Raw genomic sequence first — 19,926 nt, 5'->3', positions numbered from 1 at the left:
CTGTTTAGCATTTTCCATAAAAAATTATAGAAAATACTTATATAAATTAGTTGTGGTGTCCATAAATTCTAGCTCAACTGAAAAAGTGTATGTCTAAATTATTCGACTGAATGCTATGACCGATTCTCTCATTTACTATGACTTTGTAGAATTCATTAAAATGTTGAACACCTTGACTTTGTAGATTAATTCAACACTATTATGAGAGATGCAACACAATGGATCCACCAAGTTTGATTAGATAATGCTGTGCCTAATTAAGGTGAAAAGGAGAGGAAAAAAGGTATAGGTAGATGTTAACTTAAACATGTGAACTCTTGAAAGCCTTACAAAAAAACTACAAGTACATGCATCCAAAAAGGGTAGCTAGGTTGACTCTATTTACATTGTGGTCACACTTTCTCTTTTTTCTTCTTTTATCTTCTTTGAGGTCACCTTTCTTGTATTTTTGTTATAAAGTTTATACTTACTCCGGTCTCATATATATATATATAAGCAAAAACAACTTTTATAGATTCATTCAAAAAAATAATGTATTTGATATATATTTTAGACTAAATACATTCATTTTCCAATGAACCTGAAAAAACTACTCCCTCCGTCCTAAAATATAAGTAAAAATTGGTCAATGAAAGTTGATGTATTTGGTTTAAAATTTAGTCTAGATACATTCACTTTTGTTGACCTCCTTTTGCTTATATTTTGGGACGGAATAGTACTTTTCCTTATCTATGAGGCCGGAGGGAGTATCCTTTTGAACGACTTTTTTGAGAATATCAAAGAAAAATGAAAACTTACAAAATGACATGCATGGAGGTTCTATTCTATCCTTGGAATCTGTTCCCTACTGTTATTGGGACTCAATAATTTGACTAAATAGCATAAATCACTCGTAATATGACAACAACGAAATCTTCACAGAAATTTAAGTACATATTTTTAAATTAAATAAGTCCTACTTCATCAATTTTAAAATGAAATCTCGTTTAAATTTTTTAAAAATAAATTAAAAATACAATAAAGATGACAAAAACATATCACATTTACTTCATCCGTATTACAATACAAGCCGTTTTGCTACTTTTACATATATTAAGAAATATAATTAACGTTGTACTATGGAAAAGAGAAATTATGTGTTGGCTTATAAAATTGTCCTTCATTTATGGTATGAAAAAAATAAATTGAAGAATTGAAAGAAGAGAGGGTAATAAATACTATTTAAGGGTATTAATAGAAAAAATAACGTTAAGTCCCCGTGAACTTTGGTAGGAAAATCGCACTATATGTGCAGGAGCTCGGGTTCGAACCAGGACACTCCATTTATTCGCCTTTAAGGTGGATTTTCTAGCCACTAGGCCACTTGACGAAAAAATAACATTAAATGTTTCATTGGTATTGTAAAACGACTTATAATTTGGTACAATTTTTTTTCTCAAAGCGACTTATAATTTAGTACGGAGGGAGTACTAAATTAATTATTTTAATTTTTTGAATGATATTTTGCAGGCATATTTAAAATATTATGACCATTTCTTTTACAATTTTTTGAATTTTTAACATGATAAAAAAATATAAATATAAATAAGTGCCAAAATATTAAGATAATAAAAAAATAGACCTATAAAGCTTTAAGAAATAGATCAGATATGAATACAAATATAGTTGGAGATCAATAAGCCAAAAGCTTTAAGAAAGCTATTGTAAGGTCAGATTACATGAATAACACTGGTCAATCTTCTTCATAAGTTCCCTACCCGTCAGGCAGGATAGGGCGGGCCAAACTCCGACATGTCAGCTTAGTTATCATCATCAAGCCACTTACCTAATGTCTAGCTTACCAATTGGTAGACGGTTCCTTTTCCCCAGATCAATGAAGAAGGGAGAAGTCAGTTGATTCTTCCAAAGAATCGAAAGCGAAGCGCAATGCTGGGACGGGGGGACACGAAAAGAAACCGCTCCAAAGAAAGAAATGGAGATTCATGACAAATACAAAAGTGCACAATAAATATACACTATGATGAATAGAATAACACACAAAAATACTGTAAGATTCAGAATATTCCTCAAACTAGTACATACCATTAATTTGAAAAGTGCTGCATTTAAGTATATGCCTAGTGTGTCCAGCATGAACTTCAATGATGTGAACAAAAACACTGCAAATAGAATTGTAGTTGGTGCTTCCTGATACAATTAAATATATGAACATATTGATTCTAAAAATCAATACCCAAACTAGCTAATATATAGTTATTGATAATGACAGTTCAAAATCAAAAATACAAAATTTGGTTATGAAATTGTAGATGAAAACTAAATGTATGTAAAGTAAACCTAATTCCTCCTCCACTTTGTTTATCCACTCCAGCTAAAATGAATTTAGAAATGAAAAGCAACACAGTGCAGATTAACTAAAATGGTACATAATCATAGCCACACTATGTGTAGAATAGGTCTTAATAGGTCCAAAGATAATAGCTATTTCATCAGCAAAGATTCAAAAATATATCTGCATAAATTAAATGCAGTAAGCATGTTGAATTAAGTTTCCATCCGACATTCCGATCAAGATTCAAGTATTCATTAGCAATAACACAAACCATACACGGTCAAATCCAAACCTAGTAGCTACACATGAGAAAATGTATTCACGGTCGAACCGTGCAACAAAAAATATAAACTTGACCAATTATAAAAGAACAGAACCAAAATAGCAGCACATCCCATCTATTACCCCAACATATAAAAATGTTAGGCTGTTAAATTATAAGAATATGCAGCTCCAAAAGCACGAGGAATTTACGTGCCATGGATCAAACTAAATTTTCTAGTGTAACAGGCATATCTACTTTCATTTTCCATTATCAAGTTCATTGGAAAAACACAGATTATTACACGTGTGCATAGTTTAAGAGGGTTTACTTGTAAGGCTTATGTACTTAACCATTTCCAGACCAGACATCACATATGCAGTTAATAAGCTGAGCCAGTTCATGCAACGTCCTCGAACCCCTCATTTAACTGCAGTTCATCATGTTCTTCAGTACCTCAAAGTCACTCCCGGCAAGGGACTTTTTTTCCCTACCTGGTCCTCCCTCAGACTTGCTGCTTTTGCTGATGCTGATTGGGGTAGTTGCAAGGTTACCAGAAAATCAACAACAGGATTTTGCGTCTTTTTGGGTGATACTTTGATCTCTTGGAAATAAAAAAAAAAACAGCCCACTGTTGCTCGTTCTTCAGCTGAAGCCGAATACCGTGCCTTGGCATCTCTTACTTCAGAACTTTTGTGGATCAAGCAGCTCCTAAGGACTTTTGAAGTCAATTTGCAGTCTGTAATGGTGTTTTGTGACAGTCAATCTGCCATTCAACTCGCCTCTAATCCTCTGAGTCATGAAAGATCCAAGCATGTGGACATTGATTGTCATTTCATTCGACAACATGTTCAATCACAGTTCTTGAAGCTTGTTCATGTTAAGTCCTCTCAACAACTAGCTGATCCTCTCACCAAAGCATTATCTAAGCCTCTGTATGAGCTCCTTACATCCAAGTGGGGAATGCTTGATATCTACCTTCCCACTTGAGGGGGAGTATTACACGTGTGCATAGCTTAAGAGGGTTTACTTGTAATTTCTAAGTTTGTTAGATTGCTACCTAGGCATAAATAGAGTTGTAACTCGTCTTTATATCTAATTTTGACTCATTATCACTTTTCAGAAATAAAATTACAGAGCACAATGCTCTCTTTCTCTTTCTTCTCCATTCATGTCTACGAAATTAGGGTTGAGCAATTGTTGATTGTGTGAGATTCAATACAGATTAGTAAATTCTTGTAGAGTGGAAACTACACTATAACAAGCTAACTAATTAAAAAAATTCGGATAAATCAATAGTATAAATCCCTTACAAGAATATCAAACTCATACTACAAGAAAAATATTCTTGAAAGAAAAATATAATTACTCGCATTCTATGCAATGAAGTACAAAATATAATTTTCTTGAAGGAAAATAACATCAACCATGGAAAGACCTACATTGATAATGGCTGCACATTATCATCAAGAACACAGTAGTAAGGTATTCTCTCATGAAGGGATGAAATTCACTATTTTTCAGGTAATTTTTGGACCTTCCATATCCAATTGGTATGCAAAAATTCATAAACATAGAATAAGAGAGATAGGCATGATGCTCCTTATAGCTCAAGAGTGCACTTAATTCTGATATAGGAATTAAAGGTGAAAAGCTAAAATCACCTTGAATCAATGAGCCCTATGAAAGAGTTGGTCAAGTGATCTGCTGCTAGTGTTTAACATACAAAATTTACGACAAAAAAATGGTCAATGAGCCCTAAGACTGCAACAAGATTGATACTAATTTACGAGAAAAATCAGCCAATGATCCTAAGACTGCAACAGGATTGATACTACATAAGAATAAAGAATCGTCAAATAAAAGCGGGAAGAGAACTAAAACTCAAGGTCAGGCCACGCTGCGTAAGAGTACAGGCGACACCACGAAATACAGGATAATCAAGGCTCAGATACCATCTCAAATCGTCGAATAAAATGCCCCATGCTGAAAAATTGAAAATATATTGAATGAAGATTTCATACTTCAGATAAATATACTCAAAGTCTCAAACATATACTCAATTTTGACTATCTTTAGCCAGAACAGAAAAAGTATAGAAGAATAGAGCCAAAACTAGCAAGCCCATCAGTATTTCGACATATAAAAATGAAAGGCTACAAAATTTAAAAGGAACAATCCCTGTCGTTATAGCATAGATCAAACTAAATTTTGCATTTTGTAACTTTCATAATCACAGTGCAAGGATGCAATAATAATTCATTATAGTCTTAAGCAGTTACGTAGAACAGAAAAATCAGTCACTAAAACACAATTGGAGTTAAAGGAAAGGGCCACAGAATTACTTCTTCCTTAACAGTAGTAAATTGACTTCATGAAACAGTTTTCACAAACCAAAGGAAAAGGAAAATCCAAAATTATATAATACTGTAAAACCAAAAAAGAGAAAAATTAAGGATTACCAAATAAGTCGAAACCATTACACAAGCCCCTTCATTCAACGACTCAAACATACCATCCATCCCAATAAAATGCATTATGAACAAAGAATTCACATAGCAATAGTATCTAATTCTAGGGTCAACATTGGCTCAAAGATACCATTTCAAAGGGGTATCTTTGAATATTAATTATGTGTGAATTCACATAATGAATATCAAATTCGACATAAGGGGTCATCGGGACTTGTCATTTAATCATCTCAGTTACATATTTTGATAAAGTATTCACATATTACAATGGTGTCACGGCAGCATTTAACCGTTTCGGAATTTATATAGCCAATAAAAATTGAGATTAAGGGTCATTGTTGTTGCATTTAACCAACCATGCATTGCAGATTGCATTATGAAGAAGAATTCACATTGCAATAGCATCTAGTTCTATGGTCATTAATGACTCAAAGATACCATCTCAAAATTCACATAATGAACAAAAACTAGTCTTAAGGGTCATCGAGGTGACAATTAACCATTTCGGTTTGAATATACACGATAAATACCAAATTGTGGTGTGAACAAAGCTTTCATAAAATAACACCCTTTTTCCAATTTTAAGAGGGTTTGTAAACTCAGTTAATGTTAAGATTTGATCATCAATTCTAAACAAATTGATTAAGCTCATAACTAACACCCCTTTTTCAGTTTTGGTCATCGACTAAACAAGTTCTATGGTCATCGACTAAACAAATTGTACAAAATTTGTGGCTGCTAGCTTCAAGCTTCAATTTAGTGTCAGCAAGGCCAACAGATGCAAAAAACGCATGAGACAGAAAACAAAGCGAGGAAACCATTGGACCCAAATTCATCTACAAATAGTTGTAGTTCTATATACCCAAATTGAACCCACTTCTGTATATAGATGAAATGATTTCATGGCTTGTCCTGAAAAAGGTTACTATTTTTACCTTATAGAAATCATATCTCTTCGCTTTCACCATATCATTATCATGTTCTGCTCTCTCTCTGCACTTTTGCCATGATAATCAGTCACTAAGACATAATTTGAACAAAAGGAAAGGGGCATAGATAGAACTACGTTTTCCTTAGCAGTGCAGTAGTAAATTGATTTCATGTACTTTCCGATTTTCCACACACAAGGAAAATGCAAAATCGTATGATATTTTAAATCCAATAAAGAGAAAAACTACAGACAGCAAATAAGCCGATGCCATTACGCAAACAACACTACAATTACAAATGAATGCATAACGATTTTGTGCACATTCAATGACTCAAACATACCATCCATCCCAATAATGCATTATGAACAAAATCCACATTGCAATAGAATCTAGTTTCGTGGTCATCAGTAACTCAAAGATACCATATCGAAATTCACTTAATAATTAACAATTAGACTTAAGGATTATCGAGGTGAGACTTAACCATCTGCAGTGTTTATACGAAAAGCTTTCAGAAAGCTGGCACACTTTGCATTTGGGGTCATCAAAGAACAAAAACAATATCTTCCATGTATAGCCACGCGTACAATTATGATCAAATGAACTTTCCATGAATCTATACAAATTTGATGGAATGAATTTTCATGGTGATTTACTCATATTTTCCCATCAAACATATCTACTGTTCTACAACCATAGTGGCCAATATTATGTCACTTTATGTGACAAATAGAAAAGTGCACAATGAATATATATTATGATGAATAGAATAACACACAAAAATACTGAATGATTCGAAATATTCCTCAAACTAGTACATACCACTGATTTGAAAGTGTTGCACTTATATACAAGCATAGTAGTGTCCAGCTTGAACTCCAATGCTGTGAACAAAAACACTGCAAATAGAGATGGTGTAGAATAGGTCTTAATATTGCCTTTAAAATGTATCTGGATAAAAAAAAATGCAGTAAGCATGTTGTATTGGTTGCACATTGCCATCGAGAACACAACAGTACGGTATTCTCTCATTTCAGGGAATTACACTTTTTTCAGGGAAATTTTGGACCTTCCATATCCAATTGGTATGCAAAAATTCATAAAAATAAGATATAACAGCTAGGCATGTATATAATGTGAAAAGCTAAATCCACCTTGAAAATAGAGTGAGCACAAGTTTTTTATTTCCACCCAATGAAAAACTAAGAACACCGATACAAGTTTGATGCTACTTCAGAATAGAGTCAACGAATAAAATCGAGAAGAGAACTAAAACTCAAGGTCAGACACTTAGGCAACGCTGCACAAGAGTATGTGACAGTGAAACTAGCATATCAGAAAATGATACTTCTAAAATGATGAAGCCAAACCAAAAAATGTGACACCAAGTTACCAACATTAGAATTCCAGATGCAAAACCAAAAAATATGTCAAACAACACCTTGTACTGTCACTCAAAATTACCAAATTGATAAACCTACATGTAATTGAACTTTGAGCTTTTTGCATCTCCATAATATTTGCGAGCTCTTTTTTCTTTTTTACTTCATGTATAGACAACTTAATCATGTCTTTACCACCCCTCCCTTTCGATCATATGATAAATAAGGAAAAACTGGCATTAAAGAAATTAAAGAAAGACTAAAATCACTATAAAAGTAGAATTTAAGACAATGGCATTAATCTCCACATACATTGTTATAAAATTTATACCAAGCATTAACAGATGTCTTTTCAGAGACTACAATCCGTTTTATTCAGAGAAATCTTTACATTTAACAAAAAATTGTTGCCCAAAGACTAGAATGATTGGAGCTGACAATTACTTTTTATCATGAAGGCTAAGTTAACATGCTTATAGTTCTTATTAATCCAATCCCACCACAAACCTTAGAAGCAAAGTTGCTTGTGATTTCTACTTTTCATCATCTTAATTAACACATGTTGCTATTACATTTTTCATTTAGATCATAAAGCTCAAATTATATCATCTAAATTTTACATGATCAATCATATTATGAATAAAGAATTCAATTGCAGATGAATGAGTAAGATGAAACATCTCTCAAGTTTGCATTATGAATTGCATTTCATCAAAGGCACGTGTTCCAAGAGTTACATTTTGAATAGATATTATACTTGAGGGTCATTGAGGCTACACTATAAAAATGACTAGCTGCAAAGTTTAGCAAGAATTATCCCTGTGATTATACCATATAAATCAAACTAATTCAGTCAAATTGTATGATCTATTATTCTGGCATATAAAAATGACGTATCATCAGCAGAGTAGAACCCTGTAGTGTCACTCCATAGAACCATATTGATAAACCAAGAGGACGCATAGTGACTTAACTTTCAGCTTTTTGCATTGATCTAGTGCCAGAAATTTAACTTCAGCATCTTTCTCCATAATATTTGCAAGCTCTTTTTTACTTTATTTCAATATGTCTTAATTTTGCATTATGAATTGCATTTCATCAAGGCATGTCATCCCAAGAATTGCATTGATCAAGGCATTTCATCAAGTCCATCGCATAATTTATATAGCCAATAGAAAGTGGACTTATTCGAGGTAACATTTATCCACATATTGAGGCAAGGGTCATCCATCAAGGCAACATATAACCATCTAAGAATTTATTTAGTCCAATAAAAAATGGACTTAAGGGTCATCGAAGCAACATATATCCATCACATAATTTATATTGCCAATAGAAATTGGACTTAATTGAGGCAACATTTATCCACATATTGAGGGCAAGGGTCATCAAGGCAACTTATAAACCATCTGAGAATTTATATAGTCCAATAAAAAATGGACTTAAGGGTAATCGAAGCAACATATATCCATCACATAATTTATATAGCTAAATAGCCAATAGGACATAATCGAGGCAACATTTATCCACATATTGAGGCAAGGGTCATCCATCAAGGCAACATATAACCATCTAAGAATTTATTTAGTCCAATAAAAAATGGACTTAAGGGTCATCGAAGCAACATATATCCATCGCCTAATTTATACAGCCAATAGAAATTGGACTTAATCAAGGCAACATTTATCCACATATTGAGGCAAGGGTCATTAAGGCAACTTATAAACCATCTAAGAATTTATATAGTCCACTAAAAAACTGGACTTAAGGGTCATCTAAGCAACATATAGCGCAAAGGTCATCAAGGCAACATATATACAACCAACAATTGTACTTGAGGGTCATCTAATAAAATGTTAACCATCTCATAATTTATATATATCGAGTAAGGGTCACCAATAACTTAAAATACCATTTCAAAATTCCAATAATGGATGTAAGGGTCGAACAAAGATTTATCCACTTTGATTCGAATTTACATCATACAAAAACTTTCAGCCAAGCTAGCACATTTTGCAAGATCGCATTTGGGTCATCAAAGATTAAATTATTCCTCCCCATATTTATGAGTAGAAAATTATAACTAAAAATGCCTTTAGTTCCAACTTGGTTTTTTCTTTTCAAGTAGAAGATTAGATGTTCTTGAATCTTGAATAATCAAGAATGAAAAGATGGGTATCCAAACAAGATATCAATGAAAAGATGGGTATCCGAACCACTATGTTGCAATGAAAAAAATGCAAAATACTGTAGCAAACTAAAAAAAAAAAAACTGTCTTTCACCATATTAGTACCAATAAGAATGTGAAACAGAGTTTTGGGACATAGCATGTTTTGTTATTTCGTTTTTGAATTATGAAGAATGTAAAAAAGGTACCTTTTTGATATGCAGAGAAAATTGAATGTTGTTTTTGTTTGATCATTCTCAACAAGACATCTGGTTGCAGTATAACATAGGAGAAGAAACGGTGTCGTTGAAGATACGTCTTTCATCTTCTTCTGTTGCTCTGTTCACACAATACAAGAAAATCAAAGGTGAAATGAGAGACAAGGAGCGGCGGAACATAACATGATGAAAAGAAAGAGAAAATACTGTCAATGGGATTAGGGTTACTATTTTTCAATAAAATTTATTGGGCCTAGTCTATTATTTGACCCACAACTTAATAAAAGTGTATGGCAGTTTTTTTAAAACATTTAATGTTTATAGAGAATTGAATACACCACAAGTTTAATAAATTTTTTCCACATTTATCTCCTTAATATGTGCCCTTAAGGGCACAAGTTAACATTATCCTTTTTTTATTTATTTTTTTTTACAAATGAGAGTATTTTTTTCTCTTAGTCACCGTTTGTTAAGTCCAATAAGCTAGTTTATAGCTTATTGAACTAGCTTACAAGTTTGTTTGATAAAAATATGAAGTGTTCGGTAACGAGCTTCTCTAGCTAGCTTATAGCGTTTTTTTTATATGTTATTTCAAGTAGCGTATGAGTTTATAGCTTTTTACATTTTTCCCATTTTTATCCTTATTATTTTTATTTAATATTTCTTTTAAATATAATAACTACCCACTAACCATGTACTTTTATGTCATTTTGTACTTAGAACGGCTAAATTTGCCAAACATTTTACTTTTATTCTACTAGCTTTTCGGCTATAAACTATCAGCCAGCAGCTATAAGCTAGCTTTTCAGCTATCAGCTAACTTATAGCTTTTTACATTTTTCCCATTTTTATCCTTATTATTTTTATTTAATATTTCTTTTAAATATAATAACTACCCACTAACCATGTACTTTTATGTCATTTTGTACTTAGAACGGCTAAATTTGCCAAACATTTTACTTTTATTCTACTAGCTTTTCGGCTATAAACTATCAGCCATCAGCTATAAGCTAGCTTTTCAGCTATCAGCTAACTTATAGCTTATTTTTAGTTAATAAATTTTCAATATAATAGTTACTTAATGTATTAAAAAATAAATTTTCTCTTATATTAAACTAGACGGAGTAGTTCTTTCTGTGCACATTCGTGAACTAACATATTTTGGTTTTCGTTGCATTGCAAATTCACTATTTTTGTTCAACGAAAATGTGATAGTATCATTGGATTTTTTTTTTTCTTTCTCTATTTTGATATTTTAAACATTTTAGTCCTTTTTAAAATTAATTTTGTCCTTTCATCAAAAAAATTAATTTTGTCCTTATTCAAGTAGCTTGCGATTAAAAATTCACTTTTAAAGTGAATAAATGGATGTATCAGGTTCGAATTTCAATCTCCGCATATTACATGCAATGTCTATAGGGAGCAAAATCCAAATAATTATAAAACTGGGGGGTAAAATTCCGAATTTTAAAATAAGGAATAAAATTCCGATTTATTTAAAATAGGGGATAAAAGTGCATCGAACCCTTAATTCAAAGTTGCACTTCTCATGCAAATTCATCGTTTCACTGACACGCAAACTTAGAATCCCTAACCTTCACTACACTGTCGCAAAATTCCCTAAGCCACTGCATGTGCGAAATTGTCTTTGCCTTGGTATCAGACACCAGTTCCACTCCAGGTTTGCCTTTCTTTTGCGGTTGATATATATAGTTTCTAAAGTTATTTGCATAAACAACAATACTCATACTAAAGGTTTTAAATTGCGGTCGTGAATGCGGCAACGGTTGCCGTCATTGCCAATGCAGCGTGAAATCATTTTGAAATTTCACAAACTATATAAAATGACACTACTATGTCACTACATTATTTAACCATCATTATATCGCAGAGTCATAGTTTATTCCACAAACACTAATTTGAATGTGCTTAAAATACATGGTTGAGAGATTGTTAAAAGTAAGATTTGACACAAATTAGGATTTGAAGTTCATAAATATTATTTTTTTGGTGAGAAAACTTGAACAAACATAGCCGAAATCGTCTGATGCGGCTGTACACGTGAATTAAAATCACACCGCAATTGCGTTGCAATGTGGCTGCGGAGGCTACCGCATCAGCAATACTACGGCCGTAATTGCGGATGCGGACTGCAATTTAAAACCTTGCTCGTACTTGCCACACCAAGGTTGGCCTGGACGTGTTGAGACCTCGGAGTATGTTGGAATCTTCAAGGTGTCAGTTTCTGTGTTGGGTCAATCCATACAGTGCTCCCAGTGGTGGATGGTGGGTGGGATTGATTCTCCTGATTGATCAGAATCAGTCTTGTTCTGCCAATACGAGTTTTCAAAAATAAAATAAAACAAAATAGTAAAACATTCGATTGATTGATAGAGTAAGATGGAATTGTAAATAGTTTCTTTGTGTCTATACTACACGGATGCAGGTGATCAAATCTAGCTCTTTGTGAGTGGTGGAGAGTGATAAGCAAGTATCTTAGCAATGAGAAGGATGGTGGTAGACTGGGCTAACTTAGAAGATTTTCCTCTTAGTTTGGTTCTTGACAAGTTGGTAGAACACATCGATCATGTTAGGTTTGGTGTAGTCTGCGAGAATTGGCTATCAATTGCAAAGCTTAACCATCAAAACCACCAATTTAGGATTAATAAATATACCACCCATGCTCATGATTGTCGAAAAGGAACCCTCTAAATCCAATAGGATATCCTTGTATAGCATTCTAAGTCAAAAACGTTACTCCATTCAATTTCCATCCATCAAATTTCAACACATTTGTGGCACTTCATTTGGTTGGCTTTCATATGTTCACGATAACGGTTCCATAACTCTACTTAATCCTTTTAAGTATACTACTATACCTCCCATTAATCTGCCACCTCTCAAATCGCCACCTCTTATAGTATAAGCACTTATGAACAAGTTCATTTTTATAACACAATAAAATAAAGTTATATTGTTTTTGTATAATCTATAAGTTGTTTCTATAAGCTACCGTAGAGCTTAATTAAATATAAACCTTTGTTTTTTTACAAAATTAATGTTATGAAAATAGTTTATGCACATGACTGTTTTCATACGTTCTCTTAAATAGTGCACAAATGTGTATGATTTTCTCTCAAAAAGCCAAATCTGGATGTGCTCTTTGCTCAAGTTCATGGCGTGACAATCTTGTTGAGGTCGAATTGAACCTAAGCAATGCGCATCTGCCATCTGATTGATAAATTATACACTAAACTATTTTCAATCCATCATGTAGATCGAATCAAAGCTTCTGTTAATGGCAGGGAAATGAGAAGGTAGAAGAATGAATTAGGGTTTTTAAGAATGAATATGGGAGTTTTTGAATAACCTTTCTTTCAATTTAAACCCTAAATAGTAAATACACATAAACAACTGAGTTAACCTTCACACTTGCCATGTCAGCAATTTTGAAAGAGTAGAGTTGGGGACAAAAATGACTCTAAAATGATTAATTTGTGTTTTTGTTTGAATCAGGAACTGAATCAACAAGTGGCACTTTCAAAGACCTCACATGTATTGACTTAAAAAATTGCATCAATTTTTTTTTTTTGCCACGCATATGTACCTTCGGGTCATTCACTATACGATAAGATAAGAATTTTCACATCAATTTGCAGAGGAATCATACATTTGGTATATGTATTTTAAAAGGTATAGTTATGTTCCTAGTGACACAATCAAAGTGTGCATTCTGGTGAGTGGCAGATAGAGACGTAAATGTGGCCGGAAAACATGATAAGCGATTCCTTTTTAATAATCACAATGTTAGGAGTCACACATCGAGTATATCAAAGTGCTCAATGTGGTATTTAAGCCATGAGGCTCTCCCAAGTCCCACCTATTGGACTGGTATTTTGGATTGGACTCTTCCCATGTGCTTAAGTCCTAACATCTTTTGGGCACAAAGTAAGTTCTAGCTCCCGCCCCCTAACTAGATTTTCTCCATACACAAGAGTCAGAAATTGAACCTATGACCATTTGTATAATGTGAACACATAAAATTCATGTGGAAACAACTAAATCATGTGAGCTCCATCATTAGTGATACATAAAATTCACCCAATATTAAATAATTTACTAAAATTTCTCTAGAAATGGTTAGAGGAATGAAAATTTGGATCATGTACCCAAAAGAAAAAACAATAGAAAGAACAAACTGAAATATAACTGAATTAGAATCATGGCTAACTCTTTTTGTCAATGAATAAGTAATGTTGAAAAAAAAAATTGAATTACAATTCATCCATGAAGCTAAGAGAAAATATAATGAACACTGATTTGTGCTTTCAACATAAATTGCACAAGTTTTCCCATTTTTACCAATCATAACCTCAATGTCTTCTTTATATGAACAAGTTAGAAAACTGAATCTCTTTGAAAGGAATTTTACCTAAATTACACAGCTGTCAGTGGAATGAGAATTAGAGCTTCCAGAAGGTCTTAGTCAAAACTAGAATTTTTTCTCTGCCGTGTGAGTCGGGTTCTTTATCATAAATGGTTGCCTTCCATCTCACTGCATGAGCAATGCGAGCTACTTTGTCGATTACTTCAGGAGTGTCCCTTACCACAACAGTTCCCTCCGGCCGCAGTATTCGATCAATTTCCACCATCAAATCAACAATATTACATCTGCGGTGAAGTTGTGAAGCAATCAAGGTGTAGAAATCAACAATACTACAATATTACAATCTTGTAGGAAATTAATAGATTAACAGCTTAGGAAACCAGTTGTTAATCAGATTCGCAGTTTAAACAAGAAAAATACCTGCTTTTACCAGAAGCTGGATCCTTTATAAAGGACTCAATGCTGGACGCGTGGATCAGATCATAAGTTCGAGGGTACGTTGAAAAAGGTTCACACCTGGGAACATAACCATACAGCTTAGATCCAAGAAAATACATCCATTACGAATTGAAATACATGCTCAGATGCACTACATAAATAAAAATTAGTCTATGTTCAGCACTTTTCATTTCGTAATGATTCCTACAAGATTCTCTCTCCTTTTCCACAGAAGACTCCTAAATAAAATTAAAAATTAAAAAAACTTAAAACTAAGTTACTTAGAGAAACGGTGATTTCAAAGTGGAGAAAAAAACTATTTACTTTTAACATATTCTGTGTAAAGCAGAAGCTGATTGAGATAATCTAGGTACCGTTTGGCCTCACTTTTTTTCTACTCTATATTTTTAAGGAGAAGGCAGGCCAAACATGATAGAAATTAAGCCCTTATTATAGTGAAAACAAGTCAAAATGGTGCGCACAAAGGTAGAAGCAACTGATAAGCAAGATGAAGTAGCTTAAATACCATTTTAATTTCTGGTCTAAGACAATTATCACTGCATGCACTACACAATTTTCCACAACATATCTTATTTTTTAATCATGCCAGCGAAGAAAAAAGGAAGTGTGCTTTGCCAATTATTATGATATAGACCAAAAGATCACAACTCTAGTGATTATGGAAAATAACCCCTTTAAGAGAAGATGCATCGAACTTTAAGCAAAAACTCACCAATCATGATAGACCCCAATAAGGCCTCTGTCAAAGATCGCATCAAGAGTTGGTGGCTTTTGAGCTGGAACTACGTTCATTACCCACACAGGATCGGATTTTAAGGCGGCTGCAAAACCCCCATATAATGCATTCATGTCCATGACGTTGCGTATCGATGGAGTCCCCAACTTTATGTTTAGTGAATTCTTATAGTGCGCTACCCTCCCTACCCACAGCTTAGTGTCAACCTCATATTCATCAACACCGGTTTTCAGGAGAGTGGACCTCGAAGGTGCAGCAGTTAGCCTCTCTGGCCACTTGGGAATTGTTCCAACAGCATAATCTCCCTTGATAGACGACATGCTGCTTACACATTTCTTCAATTTGAAGTACCTGCAAAATGATCAAGTTAGTTTTGCAATTCAAAGTAATCAATAAGAGATATTTTAAGAATGTTAGAATTAGAATTCACTGGACAAGACACAAAGAGACGCAACTATAATAAAACAAATAATTACTCAAACTAGCAAATGTATGCTGGAAATTACCAAGCCTGGCTTAGGTCATCAGAATCATCACATAACTCGAGACCAAATTCATTTCCGTTAGGAATACACGAATCTGCGGTTGGCTTCTTCCAGATTGCAGTGTTACCGTCTACAGTTATCTGTTCATAACACAAGGCTTTTGCCACAGCCTGGAGATCTGACCATTCTTTTTCCTGTTTAGCCCACCGAACAGGAGGACCGGAGATTACTAAATATCCACCAGGACGAAGTAATCTATCCACTTCAATGAAATAAGTTGCATCTGCGTGGTAAAGTTTCTGCATAAGGAAGTGATAGGCATATATAGAATATTTGAAGATATCCATAGGTGAGTTGTGATGCAGAACTTACTGTACGCTGTAAACGGGATCAAACATCGAGAACAATGAACTAAGTCAAATCCAAATGCAGGAAATGGGAGTCTTCGTGTTCCAAGCATAGCAACAAAAGCTGGTATTCCTCTTTCCAGAGCAAATTGTATCTGTGATTTATGTGAATCTCTTGGAGCAAAAGACATGGTTAAAATATTTTGAGCTAGTAAATATCCTCCAAAACTAGCAACCTGTAGAAAAACGGTATGCATTTGAATGTTAAACGGTGATAACTTCCTATGAAGCATAAACATAGACACGGACACTGGATAAATTCCGGTAAGGTCTAAACGGACAAGTTGAAAACATCGCTTACCCCACATCCCATGTCAAGTGCAGTCCTCAGAACACCTCCATTTATGGGAATGTATTGACCAAGTTTTTCAATATATTGCTCTGCTCCATCTGGAAACATTGTACCACCACCGGGAAATAAAAAGTGTTGACCTTCTCGTTTCATCCATCCCTGGTGACCTTTCCTGTCAGCAATCTTGTTGTGTGGCATGTTGCTATGCCATATCTACAAAAAAAAAAAAAAAAAAAAAAAAAAAAAAAAAAAAACAAATATATTATTAAAGTTTTTAGACAGATGGACAGATGAGTGACAAATATAAGTAACATTCCAAGAATAGATGGACCAATGGATTAATATCCTCTCTTATCATTCCATATGTCTATCACCTCTTTCTCAATATCAGTGCACTCCAAACTGAACTCTAATTTGGCTTCTCATTTAGTCTCATCACATTCTCACCTCATCTCATGTCAATTTCATCACAATGCAAACTAGATACCAATAACTTCAATCCCAAATACACATTCCTATCCCATTCTAAACTAAAAATCCGCAAAAACAGTCTCCTAAGCCCTTCACCAGCCACAATAACTTCCTCCAAAATAAGCATAACAAGGCAGCACAGCCATAATAAAAGCAGTAAAGGTCCCTTTGGATTGGTAGTTTATTCTAAACTAAAAATCCGCAAAAAAGTCTCCTAAGTCCTTCACCCACCATAATAACTTCCTCCAAAATAAGCATAACAAGGCAGCACAGCCATAAGAAAACCACTAAGGGTCCGTTTGGATTGGTAGTTTATAAAAAAAACATCTTATGAAGATACATTTTTTGTTAGTGACACCTTATGATTTAATATAAAAACTTATTTTAAGTGAAACCTTATTTTTCATAGGCTCATAAATAAGCTAATCCAAATGGGCCCTAAGTTAAAAATACAACAACCAGAGTTTTCTTTACTAGATGAACTCTGATAGATATATCAAAAGCCACCGCAATTTCCAGTGATGCATCATGTCTACCATTTGAATTTCACCATTTTTTCATCATTGCGGTAGCTTCTCAATTAAAATAACTTTGTTCTTCCTTTACAGAAAATCCCTATAAATTGATAAATATTTGTATTTAAGTACAACTCGCAAGAACTTCCGAAAAAATTGAGACAATCTAATTTCAACTTAAACAAAACTCAGATGCAGTATCGAATTATATATTCAACAGTATAAATATAACCATTCGGAAATTTGATGTCAAATAAATTTTTTAATCTGCATATGGGATATATAAGTTGTTACAGTAACAAAACAGTTTCTAAGGTTTGTCCTTTCTAGTTATACATTACCCAAGTTAGGAAGCTTTCACCCACACAGACATCATATACGACACTGACACCGACACTCAGACCTATAATAATTAGAGAAAATCGAAGTAATTGAATGTAATCGCATTTATTGGTATGATTGAAGTGTCGGTGCTACATACATAGTAACTAACAATATAATTAACGGTTAAAACTAACTAACAAACAAACATTTTCAAACTTTCTATAATTTTATGCACATCATAAACAAAACATTGAACAAACACCACACCTTATGCATGCTTTCTGGCCACCGAACCGGAACCCGGTACCCATTAGGCGGAGGAATCAAACAGAGGGCAGTCTCCTCGAGGGGAGGACAATGTCTCTCCCTATAGTAGTTCATCTCCCTACTCAGCTGACTATTCCGCCTTGGATCCTCACAAGGCATATGATCAACCTCACTCGCAGGACAAGCCTCAATAGTCCGGCCATTTGGCATCCCCTCCTCGATCTCCACCACAAGGCGAATGCGCTGTTGTGGATCAACGGTGGATGGACCAACTACCCTCCGGCCACCAAGGGTGGTGTAAAAAAGGACAAAGAAAAGAAAGAGTAAGGAGAAGAAGGCAATGGAAATGAGGTCAATGAGACGCCATTGACGGGTGTTTGTGCGCTTCCATGGTGGGAAATTGGGGTGACCCATTTTGAGGAAGAAAGTGGATCTGATCAATAAGCCATTTGGGTATTTGATTTTGATGTCAAAATCGGTTTTTTGATTGTGGGAATGAAAAGGGTGTTTATGAAATTCTGTGATGGAAATAAGAATGTGCAGTGGAGTTTATGATTTTAGTGTCAGTATGTACGTATGAATGTGTGTGTTTGTCGGTGAGTGTGACTCTTTTTTTGTGATTCTTTTGTTATTAAGAAGTGTTGTTGCTGGTTTTCTTTTGGATGTGAGAATGTGACAGGACTTAAGAAGAATGAGATGTGAAAATGTGTGAATGGAGAGGATTAGGAAGATGCAGGATCTGATTTTCTCATGATCTCGTTTTTATATTTTTAAAAAGTGGAATTTTTTTATTATATCTTGTCAAAAAATAAATAAAAATTATTAATATTTAGTATCTAGTATGATAGTATCTTAAAGCACTAGTTAAGATTTTCTTTATTATTTTATATTGATAATTATGTTTTACATGTTTTTAAATGAGAGAAATTATGTTTTATATGTTATTTAAATGAGATAAGATGGGTTCGAGCGATGCAATGTAAGTTGGTTTAGTTGATAAGAAATTTGTTTATATCTTGTTAATGTGTGAATTTAACTCTTATTTTTTTGTAACAAATGTAATATTCAAACATCCTTTTAGGATTGCTCAATAGTAATATTCCTTAACAGCTTTATTGTATAGTTCTTGAAAAATTAATATCAAGACTCCTTTCTTTTTTTTTGACAACAATATCAAGACTCTTTTTTTTTTTTTTTTTTTGTTTACAATGAGTGGGAATCAAACCCATGACCTATTACATACCTACCCAAACCCCTCACCACTAGACTCTTTAAAAGATAGCAAATTTGTAATTTTCCTTTACTTTTATTGATAGAGATTTGTAGTTAGGCCTGAGCACGAATCCGCGACCCAACTTAAAATCGATGTAACCGACAAGTCATCAAAGCATCTAGTTGGATGCGGATAGGGTCTCGGGTCAATAATTGCAAAAAATTGGACATGAATGATTGTATACGGCCGAATGTGGGTCTCAAAAATTATATTTTTTCGTAACCGAAACCGACCGAACAATCATTATATGCAAATTAATTTTTTCTCCTTCTCTCCCTCTCTCGTATACTCTTCGCTTTGTTGATTTTATCCATCTTTGATATAAAAGAAAAATGTTATATTTTAGGCTTAAATGCAGTTTTGGTCCCCTATTTACAGTTTTTTTAAGTTTTGGTCCCCTTATTTCAATTCTTTTTACTTTAAGTCTCCACTCTAATTGGAAGTCAATTTTTAATAATGTAACAAGGTCAATTATGATGTGACAAATAATATGTAGATTAAACAATTACACAAGTCATTATTATTTTCCATAAAAAAAAAAGTCA

At 33.7% G+C, this 19,926-nt stretch overlaps 1 protein-coding gene and 1 long non-coding RNA gene across 2 annotated transcripts; both read right to left on the bottom strand.

The window, feature by feature from the left end:
* Positions 1-6,627: 6,627 nt before the first annotated feature.
* Positions 6,628-9,944, bottom strand: LOC123891285. Its single transcript, XR_006803051.1, has 2 exons — positions 9,757-9,944; positions 6,628-6,896 (listed from the first exon to the last, which is right to left on the bottom strand). It is a non-coding gene; the product is annotated as an uncharacterized LOC123891285 (long non-coding RNA).
* A 4,008-nt stretch (positions 9,945-13,952) lies between these two features.
* On the bottom strand, positions 13,953-18,846 carry LOC123892589 (probable pectin methyltransferase QUA3). Its single transcript, XM_045942410.1, has 7 exons — positions 18,109-18,846; positions 16,541-16,744; positions 16,205-16,415; positions 15,854-16,115; positions 15,324-15,698; positions 14,573-14,668; positions 13,953-14,436 (listed from the first exon to the last, which is right to left on the bottom strand). Exons 1-7 carry the CDS (start codon positions 18,520-18,522, stop codon positions 14,229-14,231), a joined length of 1,770 nt encoding a protein of 589 aa, XP_045798366.1. The 5' UTR covers positions 18,523-18,846; the 3' UTR covers positions 13,953-14,228.
* Between the last annotated feature and the right edge of the window lie 1,080 nt (positions 18,847-19,926).

This window comes from Trifolium pratense, linkage group LG6, assembly GCF_020283565.1.
Source record: "Trifolium pratense cultivar HEN17-A07 linkage group LG6, ARS_RC_1.1, whole genome shotgun sequence".
NCBI classification, from domain to species: Eukaryota; Viridiplantae; Streptophyta; class Magnoliopsida; order Fabales; family Fabaceae; genus Trifolium; species Trifolium pratense.
The sequence above is the reverse complement of the archived record's forward strand: the minus strand, read 5'-3'. Positions and strand labels throughout refer to the sequence as shown.

Coding starts and splice junctions, on each gene's coding strand:
- LOC123892589 (XM_045942410.1), bottom strand. CDS start 18,522: ATGGGTCACCCCAATTTCCCACCATGGAAGCGCACAAACACCCGTCAA. Junction 15,699..15,853: donor GATGACCTAAGCCAGGCTTG/GTAATTTCCAGC, acceptor ATCATTTTGCAG/GTACTTCAAATTGAAGAAAT. Junction 14,437..14,572: donor CCAGCTTCTGGTAAAAGCAG/GTATTTTTCTTG, acceptor ACTTCACCGCAG/ATGTAATATTGTTGATTTGA.